At 38.5% G+C, this 20450-nt stretch overlaps 1 protein-coding gene across 1 annotated transcript in view; it reads right to left on the reverse strand.

Moving 5' to 3' along the window:
* The window catches only part of RFC1 (replication factor C subunit 1), a 77776-nt gene that overhangs the window by 9704 nt on the left and 47622 nt on the right, over positions 1-20450 (reverse strand). The window contains exons 7-20 of the mRNA XM_032334111.1: positions 18887-18964; positions 17594-17681; positions 16043-16326; positions 13566-13673; positions 11353-11532; positions 10108-10212; positions 7535-7937; positions 5765-5877; positions 4099-4213; positions 2735-2844; positions 2380-2517; positions 2127-2222; positions 1904-2002; positions 4-158 (exon numbers count right to left, since the gene is read on the reverse strand). Coding sequence (XP_032190002.1) covers positions 4-158; positions 1904-2002; positions 2127-2222; positions 2380-2517; positions 2735-2844; positions 4099-4213; positions 5765-5877; positions 7535-7937; positions 10108-10212; positions 11353-11532; positions 13566-13673; positions 16043-16326; positions 17594-17681; positions 18887-18964 — 2072 coding nt within the window. The remainder of the gene's footprint in view (positions 1-3; positions 159-1903; positions 2003-2126; positions 2223-2379; positions 2518-2734; positions 2845-4098; positions 4214-5764; positions 5878-7534; positions 7938-10107; positions 10213-11352; positions 11533-13565; positions 13674-16042; positions 16327-17593; positions 17682-18886; positions 18965-20450) is intronic.

Raw genomic sequence — 20450 nt, forward strand, 5'->3', positions numbered from 1 at the left:
CACCCTGCAGCCACAGGCTTCACGTGTACATAGTTCTCCTGGACAAAGAGGGGTGCTATCGAATAATCATGAAAGAAGAGATCTGACTTGTCCATAAGTGACATATGAGCGGTCTCCTCTCCAGCTGCAAACACTTTCCGGGCAACATCAAATGGGCCCTAAAAAAGAGAGGGACACACCTAGTAGAATGGCCGATGTCCAAAATGCTGACAACATCAAACGCTGCAGAGATGTGGAGCAACAGGAACTCTCATTCATTGCTAGTAGGAATGCAAAATGGTATAGTCACTTGGAAGACAGATTGGCAGGTTTTTCTTTTACAAAACTAAATATACTCTTACCATACCATCCAGCAGTTGTCCTCCTTGGTATTTATCCAAACAAACTGAAAACATACTACACAAAAAACCTGCATATGGATCTTTACAGCAGCTTTATTCTTAACTGACAAAACTTGGAAGTAATCCAGATGTCATTCAAAAGATGAATAAACTGTGGTAGATCCAGACACTGGAGTATTATTCACCACAGAAAAGAAGTGAGCTGTCATAAGTCCAGTAAAAGGTATGGAGAAACCTTAAATGCATCTTATTAAGAGAAAGAAGCCAATGTTGGGGGAGCCTGGGTGGCCACTGGTTAAGCATCGGACTCTTGATTTCAGCTCAGGTCATGATGTCAGGGTCACTACGAGCCCTACCTCCTACATTGTGGAGCCTGCTTAAGATTTTCTCTCCCTCTGTCCCTCCCCCTGCTCACGCTTGCTCACTCTCTCTCTCTTAAAAAAAAAAAAAAAAGCCAAACTGAAAGGCTATATACTGTATGATTCCAATTATAGGACATTCTGAAGAAGGTGCAACTATGGAGACAACAAAAAGATTAGTGATTGGGATACCTGGGTGGCTCAGGTCAGTTAAACACCTGGCTAACTCTTGATTTAGGCTCAGGTCATGATCTCAGAGTCATGAGATCGAGTCCCGTGTCAGGCTCCACCCTGAACGTGAAGTCTGCTTGTCCTCTCCCACTGCTCCTCCCCCTACTCATGTTCTCTCTCTAAAACAAATAAATAGGCTAAAGATCAGTGATTGTCAGGGGGCTGGGGGAAGGGATGGATGAACAGGGGGAGTACAGAGTATTTTTAGGGCAATGAAAGTATTCTGTGTGATATACAATGGTGGACCTAAGCTATGACACATCTGTCAAAACCCATGCAATGTACATGAGGAGTGAATTAACCCTGATGTAAACTAGGACTTTGGGTGATAATGACGTATTGGTACAGGTTCAGCTGGAACAAATGTACCACTCTGGTGGGGGACGCGGACAGTGGACGAGGCCATAGGAGTCTGGAGTATGGGAAAATAAGAGAAGTCTTTGTACCCTGTACTAAATTTTGTTACGAAACTAAAACTGCTCTTAAAGTTTATTGATTAAAAAAAAAAAGAGGGGGTTACAAACACTACTTAATCACTGCTCTAACTGTAATAATAAATTCTGACTAGTGACTAGGTGAAACAGAACACAGATAATTAATACAGACTTGTAGTTTCAAGTTTCAGAGAGGTTATTAAATAATAAGCCATTTCAAACACGTTATTCCAAAAGTTCCAAACTTCAGAACATGAAATCTATATATAAGGGACCCTGAAAAGGCCATTTTATAACTACTGAAGCGTAAGTATAATTTAAAACTTCCATTTCTCATAATTCAAAATGTACACTAAAAGTCCTTGAGGAAAAATTCATTTGAATTAGAAAACTTAGGAACTGTCTTTCTTATTATAAATATCTACAGGTTCAAAGGCGTATCCAGGAACTACAGTATCTACTTTGATTAAGTTAATATGAACAAAACAAGAAATGCTTTAGCCTGAGAAAGTAACTAAGAAATGGAAATTTATTTTACCAGTCTGATATCCTTCTTGGCTCTATGAGAATCAGCCTTGGCCTGGTCATAGGTTAGGGCCTTACTTCGTGCACACCACATACTCAGATTGTGTAAAACCTAACAGAAATCATAAATAAGACATGGTCAAGGTGGAAAAATAATGCTACTCTTCCTCTCTGAAAAGTTAAAGGCATTAATTCAAAAGAATCAGCAACTATTACACAACATGTATTTAATTTACCTGTCTGATATCTTGATTGGCTCCCAAAATTATTTCATTCATAGCTGGAGGGGGGATCTTCAAACCCTCTTTAAATGCAATAGACATCATAGCACCCTGAAATTGACAAAGGAGAATCATAAACTTTTTTTTTTTAATTCACATAATCAGTTATTTTTAGAATATTTATCAGGTACTTTTAAAGGTAACTTTTGAGAAATACCAAAAAATAAGAAGGAGAGTGTGATGGAGAAAAAAATTCCAATCATCATACCTTAATCTGTTCAACTCGAGGTCTTTGAAAACGAAGATCAAAACAATAATGAACCAAAGAGCGAATCTTGGGATGATTTCTATCATTGCACATACAAATAATGGGAATTTTTGTATGTTTTATCAGACCAATTAATTCCTAAAAGGCAAATTTGCAACACAAAAATAATTATTTAAAAACAACAACAAAATACTACACAACGTATGTATTTTAGGTTTTGAAAGCCTTGGCAATACACTTTAATTGCTGTAAGTATTACAGCATCATTAGTTCTTGAAATAATTTTTTAAAAACACACACACAACTACAACTAAAAATCAACGATAAAACTACAGAACTACAGTGCTTTCACTACCTGAATTCCTCCCCTGTCCTCATTGCCTGCCATGCCATCTACTTCATCCATGATGAGAGCATGTTTCGTGCTTATTGAATGGGCTGTTCCGCCTGACCCGTGCTGAGAAGCTATGGGATGGGACAAAAAAGAAAACTGTTCAAATGCTGTTATTTTGTTTAAAAAACATGTAAAATATTTTAAACCAAAATGCAAGAGGCACAAGCATATGCAGATGAAAAGAAATTCCACCTCCCATGTTTCCCCCCCTTGGGTATCCTTATACATACTAAAAACATGGGTGCAAAAAAATACACAACTTGTTTTTATCAGTCAATATATTTTGGTGATCTGTTCCTTATCTGTAGATATACAACACCTCATTTTTTTAAGGCTGCTCAATAATATCCCATTTTACACATATCTATTAGTATCATAGTATCATAATCACTATCCATAGATAGTATCATAATCATTACCTATTGATAAAATATGAAGATGCTTCCAACCTTCTGCTATTCTAAATCATACTAAATGAATATCCCGATATATGTCATTTTGCATATATACAAGTATATTAATTGCTAAATTCCAAGAGCTGGAATTTCTGATCTAAAAGGTCTGTATAATGTAACTTTTGAAAAATGCTGACAGACTACTACTGTCCAGAGTAGTACCAATTAACTAATACTCCCACCAGCTAGAGTGACCGTTCCTGGGCAAATTCTCTTTAATAATGATTTGCTACCATAGGAAGAAGCAAGACTTCAGGGGACCCTGCAATATCCATCATAAATTCTAAACCAGCACTACTGAGTCTGCAGTTTGAGCATCTTATTTTTCCCATACGCTCTGACCACACCAGACCACCAGCTACAGCCCGAAACACAGTGTCACCATCACAGTTTCTTCTCCTTTGCTACTGTCTTTGCCTATAGGACCTCTTCCACCACAAATGATCCTCTTTCAACCTCCAAGGCCTGTCAAACAAATATCACCCTTATCCTGGCTTTCCCGAGTGCCCCAAATCAAATCATTTCTTCATCTACAATCCTCTATTACCTCACTCAACACACTGAATTACAATAATTTATTCACTACCCTCTTAACAAGATTCACCTGTGAATCCTCTAAAATAATGTGCAAAACGCATAAACATATCCATGTATGTGTTTTAACATATTCTTAGAAACTGCTAAGACCTGAAAAAAAAGGCCAGGGGTGGGGGGAACTATTGTCCTATGAGAGTTCCATCATTAGCCCCAGGATTTAGCAGGGTGCTTGGCACATATTAATGTTCAATACTGGTTCCTAAATATTTAAGTGAACTTGTTTTCCTTACATAACCAAAGAAAACCAAAATAAAAAATCAAATACCCACATACTTGAATAAAAGCCTGTGATGCTGGTATTATTCAGTGATTCAGCAACAATCTCCTTCAAACTGTTCTTACTCCGAGTGTCACTTGCATTCAGTTCCACGTAGCTATATCCCAATTCCTAATCAAAATATTGGAAACCGTTACTGTCACAATGCAAATTATTAACTCTCTCAAAAATAAAGCAACAAAAATAACGTAAGGAGCCACGGATTAAAAAAAGAGAAAGACGATGAAATAATATACCTCACAATATTGTGAGATTTTTAAAATATATACATATATGCCACACGCACACACAAACAAGTGCCATCTTAAAACCACAGCTGATAAATCACTAATCTAAAAGAGTATATCTGAATAAGTAATTTTACTAAGTTTGCTTCTGAAAATCCTACAAAGAATTAAATACACCTATCCCTAGATTTCAATTTCAGATATAGAATTAATTTACTATAAGATACAAAAAGTAATTCTTGGCTCCTCAAGATAAAGTTAAATCATTTGTTATCAAACCATCCATACATAATCTTCCTACCAAGCTGTGAAAAATCAAGTTATTCTGACTCATTTCCCAAAATTGATTATACTGATTATAGGCATTATAAAATGCCTTCATGCAATTTCCCTCAAAAATAATGATAATAATAAAGGGAGAAAAGAGTCATGTTTACAACTGTAGAGACTAGGAAAAAAATGTTTGTTTTGTTTTTTTAAGTTTACAATAGAATAGAAAATATATAGCTGTTCTATCAGCTGAAATATGCTCTGGCCCATAAAACAAGGGCAAAACAAAACCGCCAGCTTATAGGACAAGGGTTGGGAAATCCAGTCGTATATTTAAAATAAGTTTTAAACCCCTCATTCTGGGACACCTGGGTGGCTCAGTTGTTTAAGCCTCTGCCTTCGGCTCAGGTCATGATCCCAGGGTCCTGGGATCGAGCCCCGCATTGGGCTTTCTGCTCAGCAGGGAGCCTGCTTCTCCCTCTGCCTGCCATGCCCCCTGCTTCTGTTCTCTTGCACGTGTGCATGCGGGTCTCTCTCTAACAAATAAGTAAATAAAATCTTTTTAAAAAAATAAAAGTAAATATAAAAATAAATTAAATAAATAAAATCTCTCCTTTTATCATTCTGATGCCCCTTCATGTATCCCTTCACATTCTGCTCCATGAACCTCTGGTTTGCTCTAGTGTCTCCTCCTCTCATGGTCTAGGATATGGCAGCCATAGAGACATGGGCAAAGGCAGGCTCCCAGAGCATGGGCCACCAGCCTCCTCTGTAAGCCCATTTCATTTGTCACATGAGGATGGTAGGAATACATATACTCAGTACAGAGAATTCTTACAATAGTATGTAAAATATTTCTATCCATAAGAGTCTCTAAGACACATTTATATTACCCAAAAGATAATGCACCCAAGGGCTTAGCACACTGCCTGGCACACAGGTAAATATTACCTATTATTTTAATTACCAACATTAAGAAAAGGATGAAAATGACAAATATCCCCGGAACCAAGGTAAATTCTAGAAGTCTGACTTTAGAAAAGTCTATATGCAGCAGGTTAAAATACAGGTACCACAGACCTACTAACGCACGCACGTGTATGTACCTGCCACACGCGCCCGTTCCCGGGTTAGCCTTCCAACTGCACGACAGCACCACACTCACCTGACAAACCAGAGAAGCTGTGGTTGTCTTGCCAACACCTGGAGGGCCTGAGAGCAGCGCTGCTTTAAAACTAGAGCCATCATCTTTGCCAGCAAATTTACCGAACTTTGCGGCTGGGGAAAAAAGAAGTTCCAGAGTGTTAACCTGTATGCCCTAAGAGAAGTTCAGTATTGGCAGGAATCACTGCACACAAACTGAAAATCAAGACCAGCTCTCTGGTTTACCTCTAAATCTGCAGAGTATTTTCTACAAACCATGAACACTTCCAGAGCACTTAGTGAGACTCAACTAACTGCCTACCTCACTGACACCCAAAACGAAACACTAAAACTAACTCTAAAATTCTGATTTGAAACCATAATTGTAGGAGTTTCCTTTCCTACAAAAGCACAGGTCAGGGAGCTGAGTCATCTGGGCTCCAATCCTAACTCCCGCTCCCCTAATCCCCAGCGGGGAGAAGAGATGCAACCTCCTGGGCCTACTTCCTCCCTCTGTAAAACGAAGGTGGCGACAGTAGGTGCCCGACAGTAGGTGCCCGGCATGGATACTGTAAGGAAGAGCGTGCTGAGCACTGAGCCAGGCACGCCTCAATGACCGTCAGCAAGCCCCTCGGCTACCGGATCACAGAAAGAATGCACTGAAGATGGTGTGTCTGCCGCTATGCTGCCCAGCTCAACTCTAGAGCATTCTCCTCCCCTTATCACACGGGTGCCTGACTCATCAAGGGTGCTCCGTACAGACACGACGACGGAGAGAGAGAGATGGCTAAGCCTGCTACAGGCATGGGAAAAGGGACTCTAGTTCCCCCGCAGCTTTATAAAGTCTTCTCCAGGAATACAAAGCACCATAACCCCCTTTATGGTAGGTTTTATGTGGTTTCAGAAAAAGGAGAGGAGTCCAACTTAACCCTGCACCCTTACAATTACATCCTCTACCGGGCATAAATAAGCTGGCACATCGGCCAGTGTCCAGTGAGCAGACGGATGTTGATAACCCAGCCATCACTCTCGGAATTCGCTGTGCTGCTCCCTGAATTTTGCCTTCTTACTTCTCACACAGTACCCTCCAGGGCCGCGAGTGAAGCTCAGGAAGACACTACTAACCTCTGTGACCTGAAGCCTCAGTTTCACCAATGTCCTGGACATTAAATACAGAGTGTACTGTTCAGTGTCCCTGACCCACACATGGCGAAGCAGCGCAGGTACCAGAGCTCAGGCCCACCGAAAGCTAATGCGCCGCTGGGATTTTCAGGCTGCCTCGTCTGGGAGTGCGTCTCAGCTGTTGATCTGCACACGTCCCCTGCACTCCATCTCCCAGGCCCGCCCAGGGGCTCGCTCACACATCTGCAGACCTTGGTACCTGTACTCCCTCCCACACAACGCTCTTGCTCCGCTTCGCCTGGCTAACTCCCACTTGGTTTCCAAGTCTTCGCTCGGCTCTCCCTTCCTCCGGGGCTGGGATGCACCTCCACGTCCCTGAGCACACACCTCCACGCTCTCCGCGCCCTCCACTCACCCCTACAACAGTACTTAGCACCGCTATCTTCACTGCTGCTTCATCTATGTCCGTGACTGACTGTGAACAAATGGAGGGAGGTGGCTCCGGTCACAAGAGCACCTCCGGGGTCCAGGACAGCGCCTGCACTCAGCGCACGCTTTCCATGTCTGCTGAGAGATGAGCGGCCCAACTATTCTACTCCCCCACAAACGCGGAACTGAGCAATCACATGGTGACAGACACACACAGAAACGAAGGAAGCTGTAAAATCACCGCGTTTCGTATCCTCGGACGGACTCCTGTGCCAGTTCTGGAGCCAGCGGAGGAGTTTGTTGGCGCAGCTCTGGTCCCCTTGCTGTCCGATTATGGTCTTGAGCGAGGTTGGCTTGTATTTATCCACCCAGAGCAAATGTTCCACTTTGTTTTTTTCACTGCTGTCATCAGCCAAATTCCTAGCCTGGCTGTCACCGTCTGTCTCCTCAGCCACCTGCTCCTCGAAGTCCAGGCATCTCCAAAACACACCTGTTCCCTTTTTTGGCGACTTTGTAGTGCTGTCCTTTTTGGGAGTCAGTCTGCTTTTTTTGGATTCTGATTCCTTCTTAGTTGGGCTAATTTTTCTTTTTCCTTGGTCTTTTTTTTGAGGTGTTCTTTCCAATTTGAACTTTTCTTTCTTCATCTTAGAAATTGGAAAGGTGAGGAAAAAAAGAAACCTGATAAGATTTACAGAGTATCTCTCCTGCTAAATGTGCTCTCTGGGGCAATCTGGGATACCCAAGTGAACTACCCAACGTGGGTCTGGTTGTTTTCAATACACCCTGCTGTTGTGGAAATCACCACCTTCCAAACTTTATAAAAATTAACAACAAACACATCAAAAAGCATCCAAATGCCATTTTTTTTTTTTTTGGTGAGACCATATTAGTTTACAAATAATACATATTCTATAATAAGTTTGAAATCCAAGATAAAACATTAAGAAATTTTTGTTCCAACTTTGACTTGTTAAAAGTCAACACCTCCACAAAAACTTGTACACAAATATTCATAGCAGAATTATGATATGTAATCACACAATTACATTACTATTACAGCCAAAGGATAGAAACAACCCAAAGTGGCCATCAACTGAAGAATGAATAAACCGGATATGAGGACAGACACACAACAGAGTGTCAACCACCAAAACAGGGGAGTAGAGTCTTGACACATGTACTTTAGTGCAGCTGGACCTTGAAAACATACGAAGTCAAAGAAGCCAGATACAAAGGGTCACAAATTGCATGCTCCCCTGCAGATAAAATACCCAAAATAAGCAAATCCATGGAAATAAAAAAAAAAGAACAGTGGATGCCAGGGGTTGGATATGAGGAATGATGGCTAACTGGCTATGGAGAGTGATAAAAATGTTCTAAAATTAGATACTGGTAATGGTTGTATGATCTCGTGAATATACTAAAAATCTCTGACATACATTTTAAAAGGGTGAATTTTATGGTGGGAATGTCTCAAAAAAGAAAAAAAAGGTGCCTCTTTGCCAGTGAGTGGATGCTGAAATTAGTGGGTAAATATTTGAGGAGAAACAAGGTATTACCACAGTATTCAAGTTCCCTCCAAGATATTTATGAGTTACAAAGGGGGAAACAGTCACTTTACTAGTGGAGAAACCAGTCAGAAACCACCTTAATCAAGATTAACATCACCAATATGAAGACACATCGACTCAAGGTCGTGAGGTCGAGCCCCGCATCAGGCTCCTCACTGGGCATGGAGCCTGCCTAAGATTCTCTCTTCCTTTCCCTCTGCCTCTCTCCAACCCCACCTCTCTTAAAAAAAAAAGAAAAGAAAAAGATGTATTAACATACACATCTAATATCATGTACTGAGAAGAACAAAATACCACTTCTGTGGAATCCTGCCAAAAATGTATAACCTCAATCTAAGCATAAGACATCAAAAAACCCAAACTTGGACACATTCTACAAAAGAACTGACTAGTACTCGTGAAAAGTCTCAAGTCTGGGAGGCGCCTGAGTGGCTCGGTCAGTTGGGCATATGACTCTTGATTTCAGTTCACTCATGACCTCAGTATCCTAGGACTGAGCCCCACATTGGGCTCTGCACTCAGCACAGAGTCTACTTCTCCCTCTCCCTCTGCTCCTCCCCCTGCTTGCACACTCTCTATCTCTAAAGTAAATAAAATCTTAAAAAAAAAAACTGTCTCAAAGCCAGGGCACCCTGGTTTAGTCAGTGTGGCTTAGTCAACTAAGTGTCTGACTTGATTTTGGCTCAGGTACGATCTCAGGGTCATGAGCCTATGTCAGGTTCTGTGCTCAGTGGGGAGTCTGCTTCTCTCCCTCTCTCTCTACCCTTCCTCTTTCCCTCTGCCCCTCCCCCTGCTCATGCACACGTGCTCACTCTCTAAAATAAATAAATCTTAAAAAAAGAAGTCTCAAGGCCACAAAAAGATAAAAGGCTGAGGAACTATCACAGATTGGAGGAGACATAGAAGATACCACAACTAAATGCAGTGTGGGATCCCAGAATAGAAAAAGGACAACCAGGGGTAATGTGAAGTTCAAATGCCACCTGTACTTTTAGTTAGCAGTATGGTATCAGTGTTAATTTCCTGGCTTTGATAACTTTTTTTTTTAAGATTTTATTTATTTATTTGACAGCCTAAAGCAGAATCCACCTGCTCAGAAGGAAATAAGGTAGGTTCATCTGTGGTAGAAGGGGAAGTTAATCTTTTAGGCAAAAGGACTTTAGACACTCATGAAATGTCTCTATGAAATAGGAAAGTTGTTATATACACCAACTTAAATAAATCAAGTTTATTTTATACAAACCTCAGCTTCAACTGCTATTTCATACTTAGACTTCTTGCCTGGCATAGTTCGAATCAGATTCAACAGGCCATCTTCATCAATAATATTTGTCCCCAAAGCTGCTGCCTATTGATTAAAAATATAAATCATTAAAACCATATCCTAAACATTACTTTGTTTAAAAAAAAAAAAAAGAATAATTCTAGGGTCTGTTCATAGGTGAAAACCACATTTGTAAATTAGAAAAACTATAGTATTTTTTAAAACCATATTCATGAAAAAGTACCATTAAACAAAGAAAATAACAAATACATCCCCTAAGAGTGACAGGTTGGCAATGGACATGTCATGTTAGCACTTCTGTGGACTGCTTTATCTTCTCTTCTACCCTAGGAGGGGCAAAGTCACTAGGGCCTTCCAAGACAGACTAGTTGGAAGTTTTTGTTTTCTCCCACCAACTTCATCTCCAAGTGATGACTTATGACTGAAGAATCAGAAAAGTCCTCATCCTCCCCAAACTCCCTCATAAGCTATGAATAGCAATGTGACAGCTCTGGCCAATGAGACTTCAGGGGAATTCTACAAGAGCTATTTCCAGGAAAACTCTTACAAGGCCAATCACAGTTAGTGAGACATCTTGCCGCTGCTTCCTTTTCTGCCTTAAATGTGAATCTGAATGCCTACACTTATCCTGCAACACAAGGCAACATGCACAGAACTAAAGCTACCAGAAGGGTGAGAGAGGTGGAGGACAGAAGTAGCCGAGCTACGTACTGAGCGCTGGGGCCGTCCCCAGCAATCGTCCGCCTGTGCGATTCTTATTGGGTAAGAAAATAAGCAGCTATTCGCCAAACCACATGTGCCAGATATTCTGTTACTTGGAGTTAAACATAATTTTCCCCAACACTAAAAGAGCTTTCAATGAACAAAACTTAAGATGGAGACTACAGAGGCATAAGCAGGAGTATTTAGGACTGAAAGAAAAAGAAAACTACATTTCCTTCTATCTTTGAAAAGTGATCTAAACTAGAATATTACACTAGGAAAGTCAACTAAACAGGAACTATGCCTTCAACTAGAAAACCAAAATCTTTAAGGTAAAGCCAAGAACACTTCTGTGGAAGAAACAATATAGGGATGAAATTACTTTTCCAATTTTTTTCTTCACTTGACTCTGTGTAGAGGGCATTACAACAAATGGTCCCAGTAAGACCCTGCCAAGGCAAGGAGGCTATTTCACTGTGCTGAGAAGACAGCAGGACCCACCTTATCACTCTTGGACTGTCCACTATCACGACCCATGACAAGGTAGTTTGTTTTCTTGCTGACATTTCCTGTTACTTTTCCCCCATAACGCTCAATTAGAGACTTGGCCTCATCTCGTTCAATGGACTCCAGCACTCCTGTGATTACAAATGTAAGGCCTTCCAAGCAATTTTCAGCTCCCTAAAAACCGAAACGTTCAAGCAGAGAGGAAATTACATGGTAGCCTTCCAAAGAAATATTTGGCATCAAAACTGCAGGAAGTTGATTTTTCTCATCTGACATCATAAATAATCTCAGCATGAAAAATTTGCAGGAAATTCACAGCATATAAGCAGAACCTGAAATTAAAGTCTGAGAAATTCTTACGTAGGTTAACATTTAATAAACTTATAAAACCAGCAATGAAAAATATACATCCAAGACAGTTCACAAACCTTATTAAAATTATCTATTCATACTACTCTCATGTATTTTTTAATATTTAAACCACTAGTTTACTTGCAAAGCTTTAAATAAACGAGATATAATCCACCTACAGAATTTGTTATTGTTAAAAAGGAAAGATTTGATTCTAAAAAGGTTAAACAAGTTTGAGCTCCTGCCCTTCTCTCTGACTGTTCACCCTATGACAGAAAATCTAACAACCTGCGAGTATTATCTCTTGATTAAAAGATAACTCGATATACAAAAGACACTGGCCAAAGAGAACCGGATAGAGGAGACATTTAATCTTAACTGGAACTGGGTACAGTTATAGGCTCTTTTAACCTTTCGCAGTGGTTCAATAAAATGATTCAACCAAGCAAAATGAAAATTATGTAAACCATTCCAAGAGACTTATTTCCCTTTGAATAGAGAACTGAGATCAACATAGACTCAAAACAAGCCTGAAAGGAAAAAGTTAAACAAAATTCAAAGACTGCCCCATTACATGTTCAATCCTTCACCATTCCAGTGAAGAATCTTTCTTGATCGGGGGAAAAAAGCTACGAATCTGCTTGGAGAGAAAAGGTTTGATTAACAACATCTCAAGGTCCCTTCAAGCCCTATATTCTAGGACTGAAATGATCTTGTGAACACTAAAGTATTTAAATTCTTCTCAACAAATTCAAAATGACCCTGGAAAAGTCCACATGCAAGCCTCTTTCCCACACCCTAATCGCCTACCCTGAACTATTGCCCATTGTGGCTCTGAATATATATTTTACAACCAATCTCAGCATTTTTAGCCTCTCAACCAAACTTTTCCATTCTAGAACACTTACTGCAGGCCCAGCATGCGACCCAATATCCTTAACCTCTATTCAGTACTCCCTCCAGCACCTTGCCTCCACTGAGTCCCCTAAGGACTCCACTTTGCCTAAAGTCTCTCAAGAAGGAGCACCTGGGTGGCTCACTCAGATAAGCGTCCGCCTTCGGCTCAGGTCATGATCTCAGGGTCCTGGGATCGAGCTCTGTATCAGGCTCCCTGTTCAGCTACTTCTCCCTCTCCCTCTGTGCCACCCCCACCCCATTTGTATGCTCTCTCTCAAATAAACAAAATCTTAAAAAAAAAAAAAAAAAAGTCCCCTCAAGCAGATGAGCTTGCTGAGTCTTTCTTAGAGTCTGTCTTACACCACATGCAAGAGGCAAGGCTAACACCTTCCTCTAGCCTCCTACACAACCCATCAGCCCCTTAACATTCACCCTTACCCCTTTCTTATCAGGAAACTACTAATTTCCATTTGTGATCTGATTCCTCTCCCTTTCTACCGCCTCAGAAACCTCATACTACATTTGATTATCCTTCTCGTTCTGGTATGCTTCAATCTCCCTTTCTGGTGGGTCCATACTATCAGCAAAACGTACTGGTCTTGTGACCAACGTATTCCTCAAAACTGAGCCCCGCTAGGGTTGTGGATTACTTAAAGGAAAATTCTTCTTTATAGAATCAAGCTGTAATTCGTAACACAAATAAATATCCCTAAATCACAAAGACGGTGACTGAGGCTTTTCTGTTAAATTTTTTTAAGTAATCTCTAACCTCCAATAGGGGGGCTCAACCTCACAACCCTGAGACCAAGAGTCACACATTCCACAGAGACTGGGCCAGCCAGGCACCCTTGTGTTAACTGTTAAATATCAATTATCTACTGCTGGGAACACAGTAAATACATGCATGGACCCAGCAGCCAGAGGCCCTGACAGACTAGCTTGCCTCTCAACATTCATACCTTTGGTATTTCTTTGGAGCCCAGAGCTTTGGGACCTTCTCGATTTAAGTAGCTTCGATAAGCTTGATAATTAGTGCGTCTCTTCTCAGAATCTTCAGGACTTACAGACTTTGGGAAAGTGGGAAAAAAAAAAAACTGAATAAAGTCATGCAAAATTCACGTAAAATTAAAAATATGTATCACTAAATAAAATTAAGTCACTTCTATCTTTGGTCCTGAAATTAACATTTTAGCTACACAGGTACTTCCCAGTTTAGACATGTCTGGCTTATACACCTCCCTGCATCAGCTTCTCTCAAGCTTTTTGACTCTCTAAAGGCACATACTGCAAGGGCCTAATGCAAGATTAGATATATGAGCCAAATTGCTACCCCCAAACGGAGAAACAAAAAAAGTATATTTTATTTCAAAAACTCATGTGGATTTCAAGTTCTTTTCCATAATATATTCATGCATATTTCAATGAAAAAATTAATTTTCCCTCAAGTATACTTGATCACACAAGAAGATACCCCATGTTAACCCATACCCTTGCACACCCCTAAAACAAAGTAAATGGCCCTGTATATGAGTATATGAGCACAACAGGCTGAGAACTGATGGCTTCATATACAGCAGGTTCAAACAACAGGCAAGCTTTATTCCAAAAAGCTGATACATTTCCATACGCCACCACCTCCCTTCCAGGTTTAATCTCTCTTTTCTGTTTCTCTCGGGAGAACTTACTAAGGATCTACCTCGGAAAATTCTGGGTAAACTTTTCAAACTATATATCCTTGGACTCACTCCAATTTTCTGAATCAGAGATATGGGGTATGTCTAGGGCACGTGTATTTGGGGGAAAACATCCTAGATAATTCTGATCTGAGAACCACTACAAGAATGGTGTCGTGTTTTTTCTGCTTCCTATTTTTCATTTTTTTAACTTATAAGCCAGTTCAAATCCCTTTGAGAATTGAAAAAATATAATTTTTATACAAATAATTTTAATCGATAAAATAAGTAAGCCTCTTTGGCTATATGTAAGTCATCAGAGTCTGCTCCCAAACTCAAACCCTACTTTTTTAACAGTGGTTCTCAAACGCTGGAGGGCATTCGTATCCAATCTGAGCTTATTAAAATATACCTGTCCAGACTACAAAACCATATATTTAACAAGCTTCACAGGAGAGTCCAATGCATACCAAAATGGGAAAATTATTCATTTATAACATTAATTCTACAAAAAATATAATTCTGAATTATAAACCACTTATAAAGTAACTTTGAAACACACCCATTTATGAAGTCCAAATTTAACCAAAGAAGACTGAATTTATTAAACCCTCAGATATTCTCCAAACTGCTAAAAGTAAAAGTTCTAAGTCATTTCTATTCCACCTTTGAAAAAATAAGGTGAAGAGTAAAGTAACATTTAAAGATTTCTTCTCCTTTAATAAAAATAGACCGGCCTCTATAAAATGAACATGCTTAGTGTGCCTGAAGAAAACATTCATCCACCAGATAAGTATTTCGTGAAGAAAAATTGGAGACCAAAAAGCTAATTGTTCCCTTAACTATATTTATGAGCACTAACCACAACCAAAAGCATCTAGAAATCACCATTTCACTGTTCTGCACTAAAAAAATAATGGTGATAAGCAGTTAAAATAGACAATATTCTACTTTTAATTTTATGTGCCTAAGAGGCTTGAAGGAATAGTGGCTTCTCACTATCTAAGTTGGTTCCAAATTACAGATTCTAAGAAACCATTCAGTTCTCAAACATATACGGGAACAAAGATTTTGAAAAACATTCTGCATTATTTCATTGTTTTTTGCCTTTGCAAATGATTTCATTATTTCAACACTGTTACACAAGAGCAAAAAGGGGTACCCTCAGGACAAATCCAAATGATTTTAATAATAATAGCAAAAACATAGCACTTAGTATGTACCAGGCACTATTCCAGTATTTCAATATTAACTCAGATACTGTTATTATCCCTATTTTCACAAACGAGGAAACCAAATTGAAGAGAAAGGAAGTAACACATCTGTTCCATAGTGGGGCTACGTGATCTGACAATGCCTCCAGAGTCCATGCTCAGAGCCACCGTGTTATTATACTGCTGTTTTCTGGGCCTCAGAAAGTTGGCTCTGCTACTTACTAGCTGCATGATCTTGGAAAAATTACTGAACTCTTTCATCAGACTGTTTCCTCCTCACCGAAAACTAAATAATAAAAGTAAGTCATCTCACAGGGTTGTTGTGAAGATTAAAATGAGATATTGTATGTATTAGTGCAATCTCCAATACACTCAATAATAAATATTGGCTAGTTTAGCTATACTAATAAGCTATACTGTACAACAGCATCTAAGTCAGATAGCTTAAAAGTGCTATAATGATTTATAAGGCTAAAAATATAACTTGAAAACAGTCAAACCCAAATCAACACATAGCCCCCAAATGATACACTTTTAGAAAATTTCTACCTCTTTTTTAGCTGGAGAACTTTTGGGTTTCTTAGGAGTTTTTGTCTGTCCTTTTAATTCAACAGCATTTTCTTTTCTTTTTGAAGCCATAGGCTCTGTTTCTTTATAAGAACTCTCTCCCCTTTTTTTCAAAAGGGCCACCTTGGAACTGGCTTTTGGAGAAGTTTCTCCTATTTTGTGAGGGGACGACTTCAAATGTTGCTGAGATCCTATCAAACTTTCACATTTAGATTGCTTCTTGGGACTGCAGTTCTTTCTGTCATCTGAAAATTGTTCTGTTTTTACTAGGAAGAAAGAAAACATTATGACTATTGTTTTGGGGAAAAAAGGTTCCCCAAATCAAGATTTTTTTTTTCATTTTTCAACTGAATAATCTTAGTAGCATACAATGTCATATCATGATTTCTTAACATTCACATTAAGATTTTAGTTCTTTACATAGAACACTTATTAAAAAAGTAAACATTTGTGCATTTTTATATAACCAGTTCAAATTAAAGGATCTGTCTTTTTAGATATAAATGACTAATGGGAAAAAAAAATGACTAATGGGGTGCCTGTTATGACTTTTGAAATATAAATGACTTAAGGGGCAGCTATAAATGACTTATGGGGCATCAGTTAAGTATCCTACTCTTGATTTCGGCTCAGGTCAGGCTCTTAGGGTTGGGAGATCAAGCCCCATGTCAGGCACTGCATTGGGTGTGGGGCCTGCTTAAGATTCTCTCTCTCCCTCTGCCCCTCCCCACCCCCCCACCAAAATAAATAAATAAATATAAATGACTCATCACTTCAAATGATATATATATCATTGATATATATATGATATATATAGATATAGTAAACTACAATGATATATATAGATATAGTAAACTACATCTAAGGACATGGCCTTTACTCCACAGATAAACTTCAGTGACCTGAAACCTAACACAGAGAAAACTTACTGAGTAGAAGAAACTTAACACAGAGAAAACCTGACCCTCTCCCTCCCACTCTCTCCCTTTCCATGCTCACCCGAGGACACGCTCTCAAATAAATAAATAAATAAAAATTTCGGTGTTTGTAATATAGTCTAAAAGCTCCAAATCCTGTAATTTCAAGACTACATGAATGAATTTATTTACAGGATTAAGACCATCTATACTAGCAGATGCTTAGATTATCAGGACCAGTAAAAAATAAAACCTACAGACAATCAGCAGGAGAGATTCAGATGACCTGGACAACTATGAGTCAACTCTATGAGCTCAAAACATCTAGTTCTCTGCCATGATACACTGAGGCCCATATTTTGCGCTACACTTAGAAATTACCATTAATGTGAAACCAAGAACCAAAATACATTTTTTACTACAATCATAGACAGGCATTCTACACCAGCTAATATCCAAATACAGCTTTCAAAGTATCTAAGAAGAACATGGTTCAATACTACTATAAAATAATGTCTACCGAACAATATAAGACAATTACTGAATAGAATGTTTAAACAAGTTATCATGAATTTTCTTCTGTAAATGTTCCAGCTTACTTTCCTGTTAGCATTACCTTTATGAGGAGATTTATGTTTTTCTGCTTTACTTAAATTGGCTTGGACAGATGAAAACGCTTCTCTCTCTCCTGGGTCCTTCCGAGCCTAAGAAAATTTCTAAATGTCAAATGTGACAAATACTAAGAAAACTACTACCACAAAAATATGTTGTTCAAATTGACCAAAGTTTTAATTAACTTAAGTTTTAATTCTAAGCTTAAGGGTCACCTTCCAAAGCAAGAAGACAATACAATAAATTTTTATTCATTCATCCCTATACCTTCTGAGAAAAATGAAGCATTTTTTTCTTATGTTTAACTTTACAGATGAAGAAACTGATTAAAAGTTATAAAAAATACATCTATAAAAAATTATCACAGTTGTTTCCAACTTGTGAGAATGGAAGACTTGCTTCTGTTTCTTTCATCTCAATTCTCAAATTGTTAGTATTACACAACTAAAAACTAAAATCTAAACTCAAACAATCAAAGCTCAAAAGAAAACAGAGCACTTTCTCAAGAGAGGGAAAAAAAAATCCACTCTCTCCACTGCTCTTCAAATCTCCATTTTACAAAGAAGTCACAAACTGGGATGCATAACACAGGTTTTTTTTTGTTTTTTGTTTTTTTTTTTTGATAACTATAACCTGAATGCCTTTGGGAGAGTAAGGCTTTTCCAAATGACAAAGTCCCCCCAACTCTTTACTGTCTTATACACCTCCTTCTGAAAAATCTTCTAAAATAGTCAGATATTGATACTGACAATATTAATAGAATATGATTCAATGGAAACAAGGCCAATTTTTTGGAGATCAAGTGATTCAAAAAAAACAAAAAACACCAATGCTTTTAAAGATTCCCCAAAATATACTCATTATTATTTGAGACTGTCCTAACACAGATCTTAAAGTGACCTAACTAGAAGCAGCAAAACTGTGCTCCCAAAAAGACAGTAATTAACATTAAAGTTATTAACCTTTACATTCCTTAGGAACCTTTGTAAGTGTTATTCTCCAAACGAGTACATAAGAACCCATTTGTGACAGAGAAAGTAAAAGTTATAATTCATTGTTTTGTGAAGGAAGGGTGTGGCTGGCTTTGTCTCAATCAACCTTCCTTTAGCAAGGATAAGTTTCTTGATGAGCTTCTTCAAAAACATTTTTATAGATCTTATAGATTAAAATAATTTAGCTTCTTTCTAGAAGAGTGACTCATGATTGTCTCCAGAGCCTAGAATACACAGGTATGAAAGGGAACCCTGATCTGCAGTGTATACTCCGAGTGCAAACAATCAGCCTGGTGAAACATTACCTTTTTGGTCTTGGGTTCTTCGTCCAACATGGCTAATGTTCTGGCAAACTCTTCATCTTCATGCAGCTGTCTCTCCAGCTGTAAAAAGTATCAACAGAATAAAAGTTGCTTTTTTTCTTTCTGTAAATTGAAGTTTTTAAGTGCTTGAGTCATGATACTTAGAAGAAACTGGAAAAAACATTTTCCAGAAAGTATGACATTCTTCTCCTTAATATTAATAGTTCACAAAATCACAGGTTTGCTTCATTAAGCCAAATTAGATTTCAGAACAATTTATTTCTAGTTTTATAGGTGAAACAGACAAATTGAGCATATTTTTGGTCACATTTCTCACTTATAAAGCTCAAAGTCTATAGCTTATTTCTTAACAGTCCCAATACAACACTTACAGATCTCTTACTTCTGTTTATTTTGAACTCTACAAAGAGCTCTCAAAGAATCTCACCCTAACAGAAAAACAACAGGCTGAAGGGCACACACAAAAAAAGTAAGAAATCAAGAAAACTGTATTTCCTTTGTACACAATATACAAATGTAACTACCACTTATAATCATCAAATTCTAATTTTTAATCACCAATTCAAATGTATCTGTTCTGACTTCTGAAAATTTAAATCATCATATCAGAAGTTTTCCTAACATGGCTAATGTAACACACAGATACTATAATTACATTGTTGTTATTTCTAGTGTTTTCATTTGCAGTAAAATGTAGCTTTTCCAGAAAAGAATGTGTAGCAGTGGAATACAGTTCTCACTTACAAACTAACTGGTGTTATGCCCCCTGATAAAATGGCTTAATGTAACAGCAAACAAAAGCCTCCCTATATTATTCAAACAAAGGAAAGAACCTCCAAATCCATCCAAACCAAAAGAAAAGGCTTGGAAATTGGCATACACCTGATGAGAACACAGTAACCAAGCATTTTCTTGTTTTTTCTAAAATGAACTTGAGCTACACAGAGCCATAAGCAAGCCAGACAGATGCACATTAATACATTCTGTTGCCTAATGTATACTCACCATAACTGAGCTACATATCTAACACTGTAACAGTATGAAAGATCTTCATCATCGAAAGGTCTTTCAAACTCTAAACCTCCAATTGCCCGGCAAGGATTCCTAGTTGAACTCTACACCATTTTTCCAAAATTTCACACTACATAGTATCCTTCTAGTAAAAAGGATCTGAGAAGCCAGAACAGAAGAAATGTAATCGAGTAAGATGGAAAAGATCTGAGAAGCCAGAACAGAAGAAATGTAATCGAGTAAGATGGAAAAGATTTTGAAAACACGAACTACACACTGTCAAAGTGATAAAATGTGATCAGATATAGTTCAGAAAACTGGACACTGTTCTCTCGCAATATTTACTAAGAGGCTTTTCTATGCCAAGCCCCGAAATAAGCAACTGATGTCACAAAGGTTGAGTGAAACATAAACAGCCCGCACGGGGGGAGCTTAAAGCCTCCAAGGAGGGAAACACATAAATAGCAATTATAATGCGTGTTTAAAAAATGGGGTGCGACTCAGTATGTAGGAGGGGTTTCTAATACAGTTTAAG

Source organism: Mustela erminea, chromosome 2 (genome assembly GCF_009829155.1).
Source record: "Mustela erminea isolate mMusErm1 chromosome 2, mMusErm1.Pri, whole genome shotgun sequence".
In the NCBI taxonomy this organism is placed as follows: domain Eukaryota; kingdom Metazoa; phylum Chordata; class Mammalia; order Carnivora; family Mustelidae; genus Mustela; species Mustela erminea.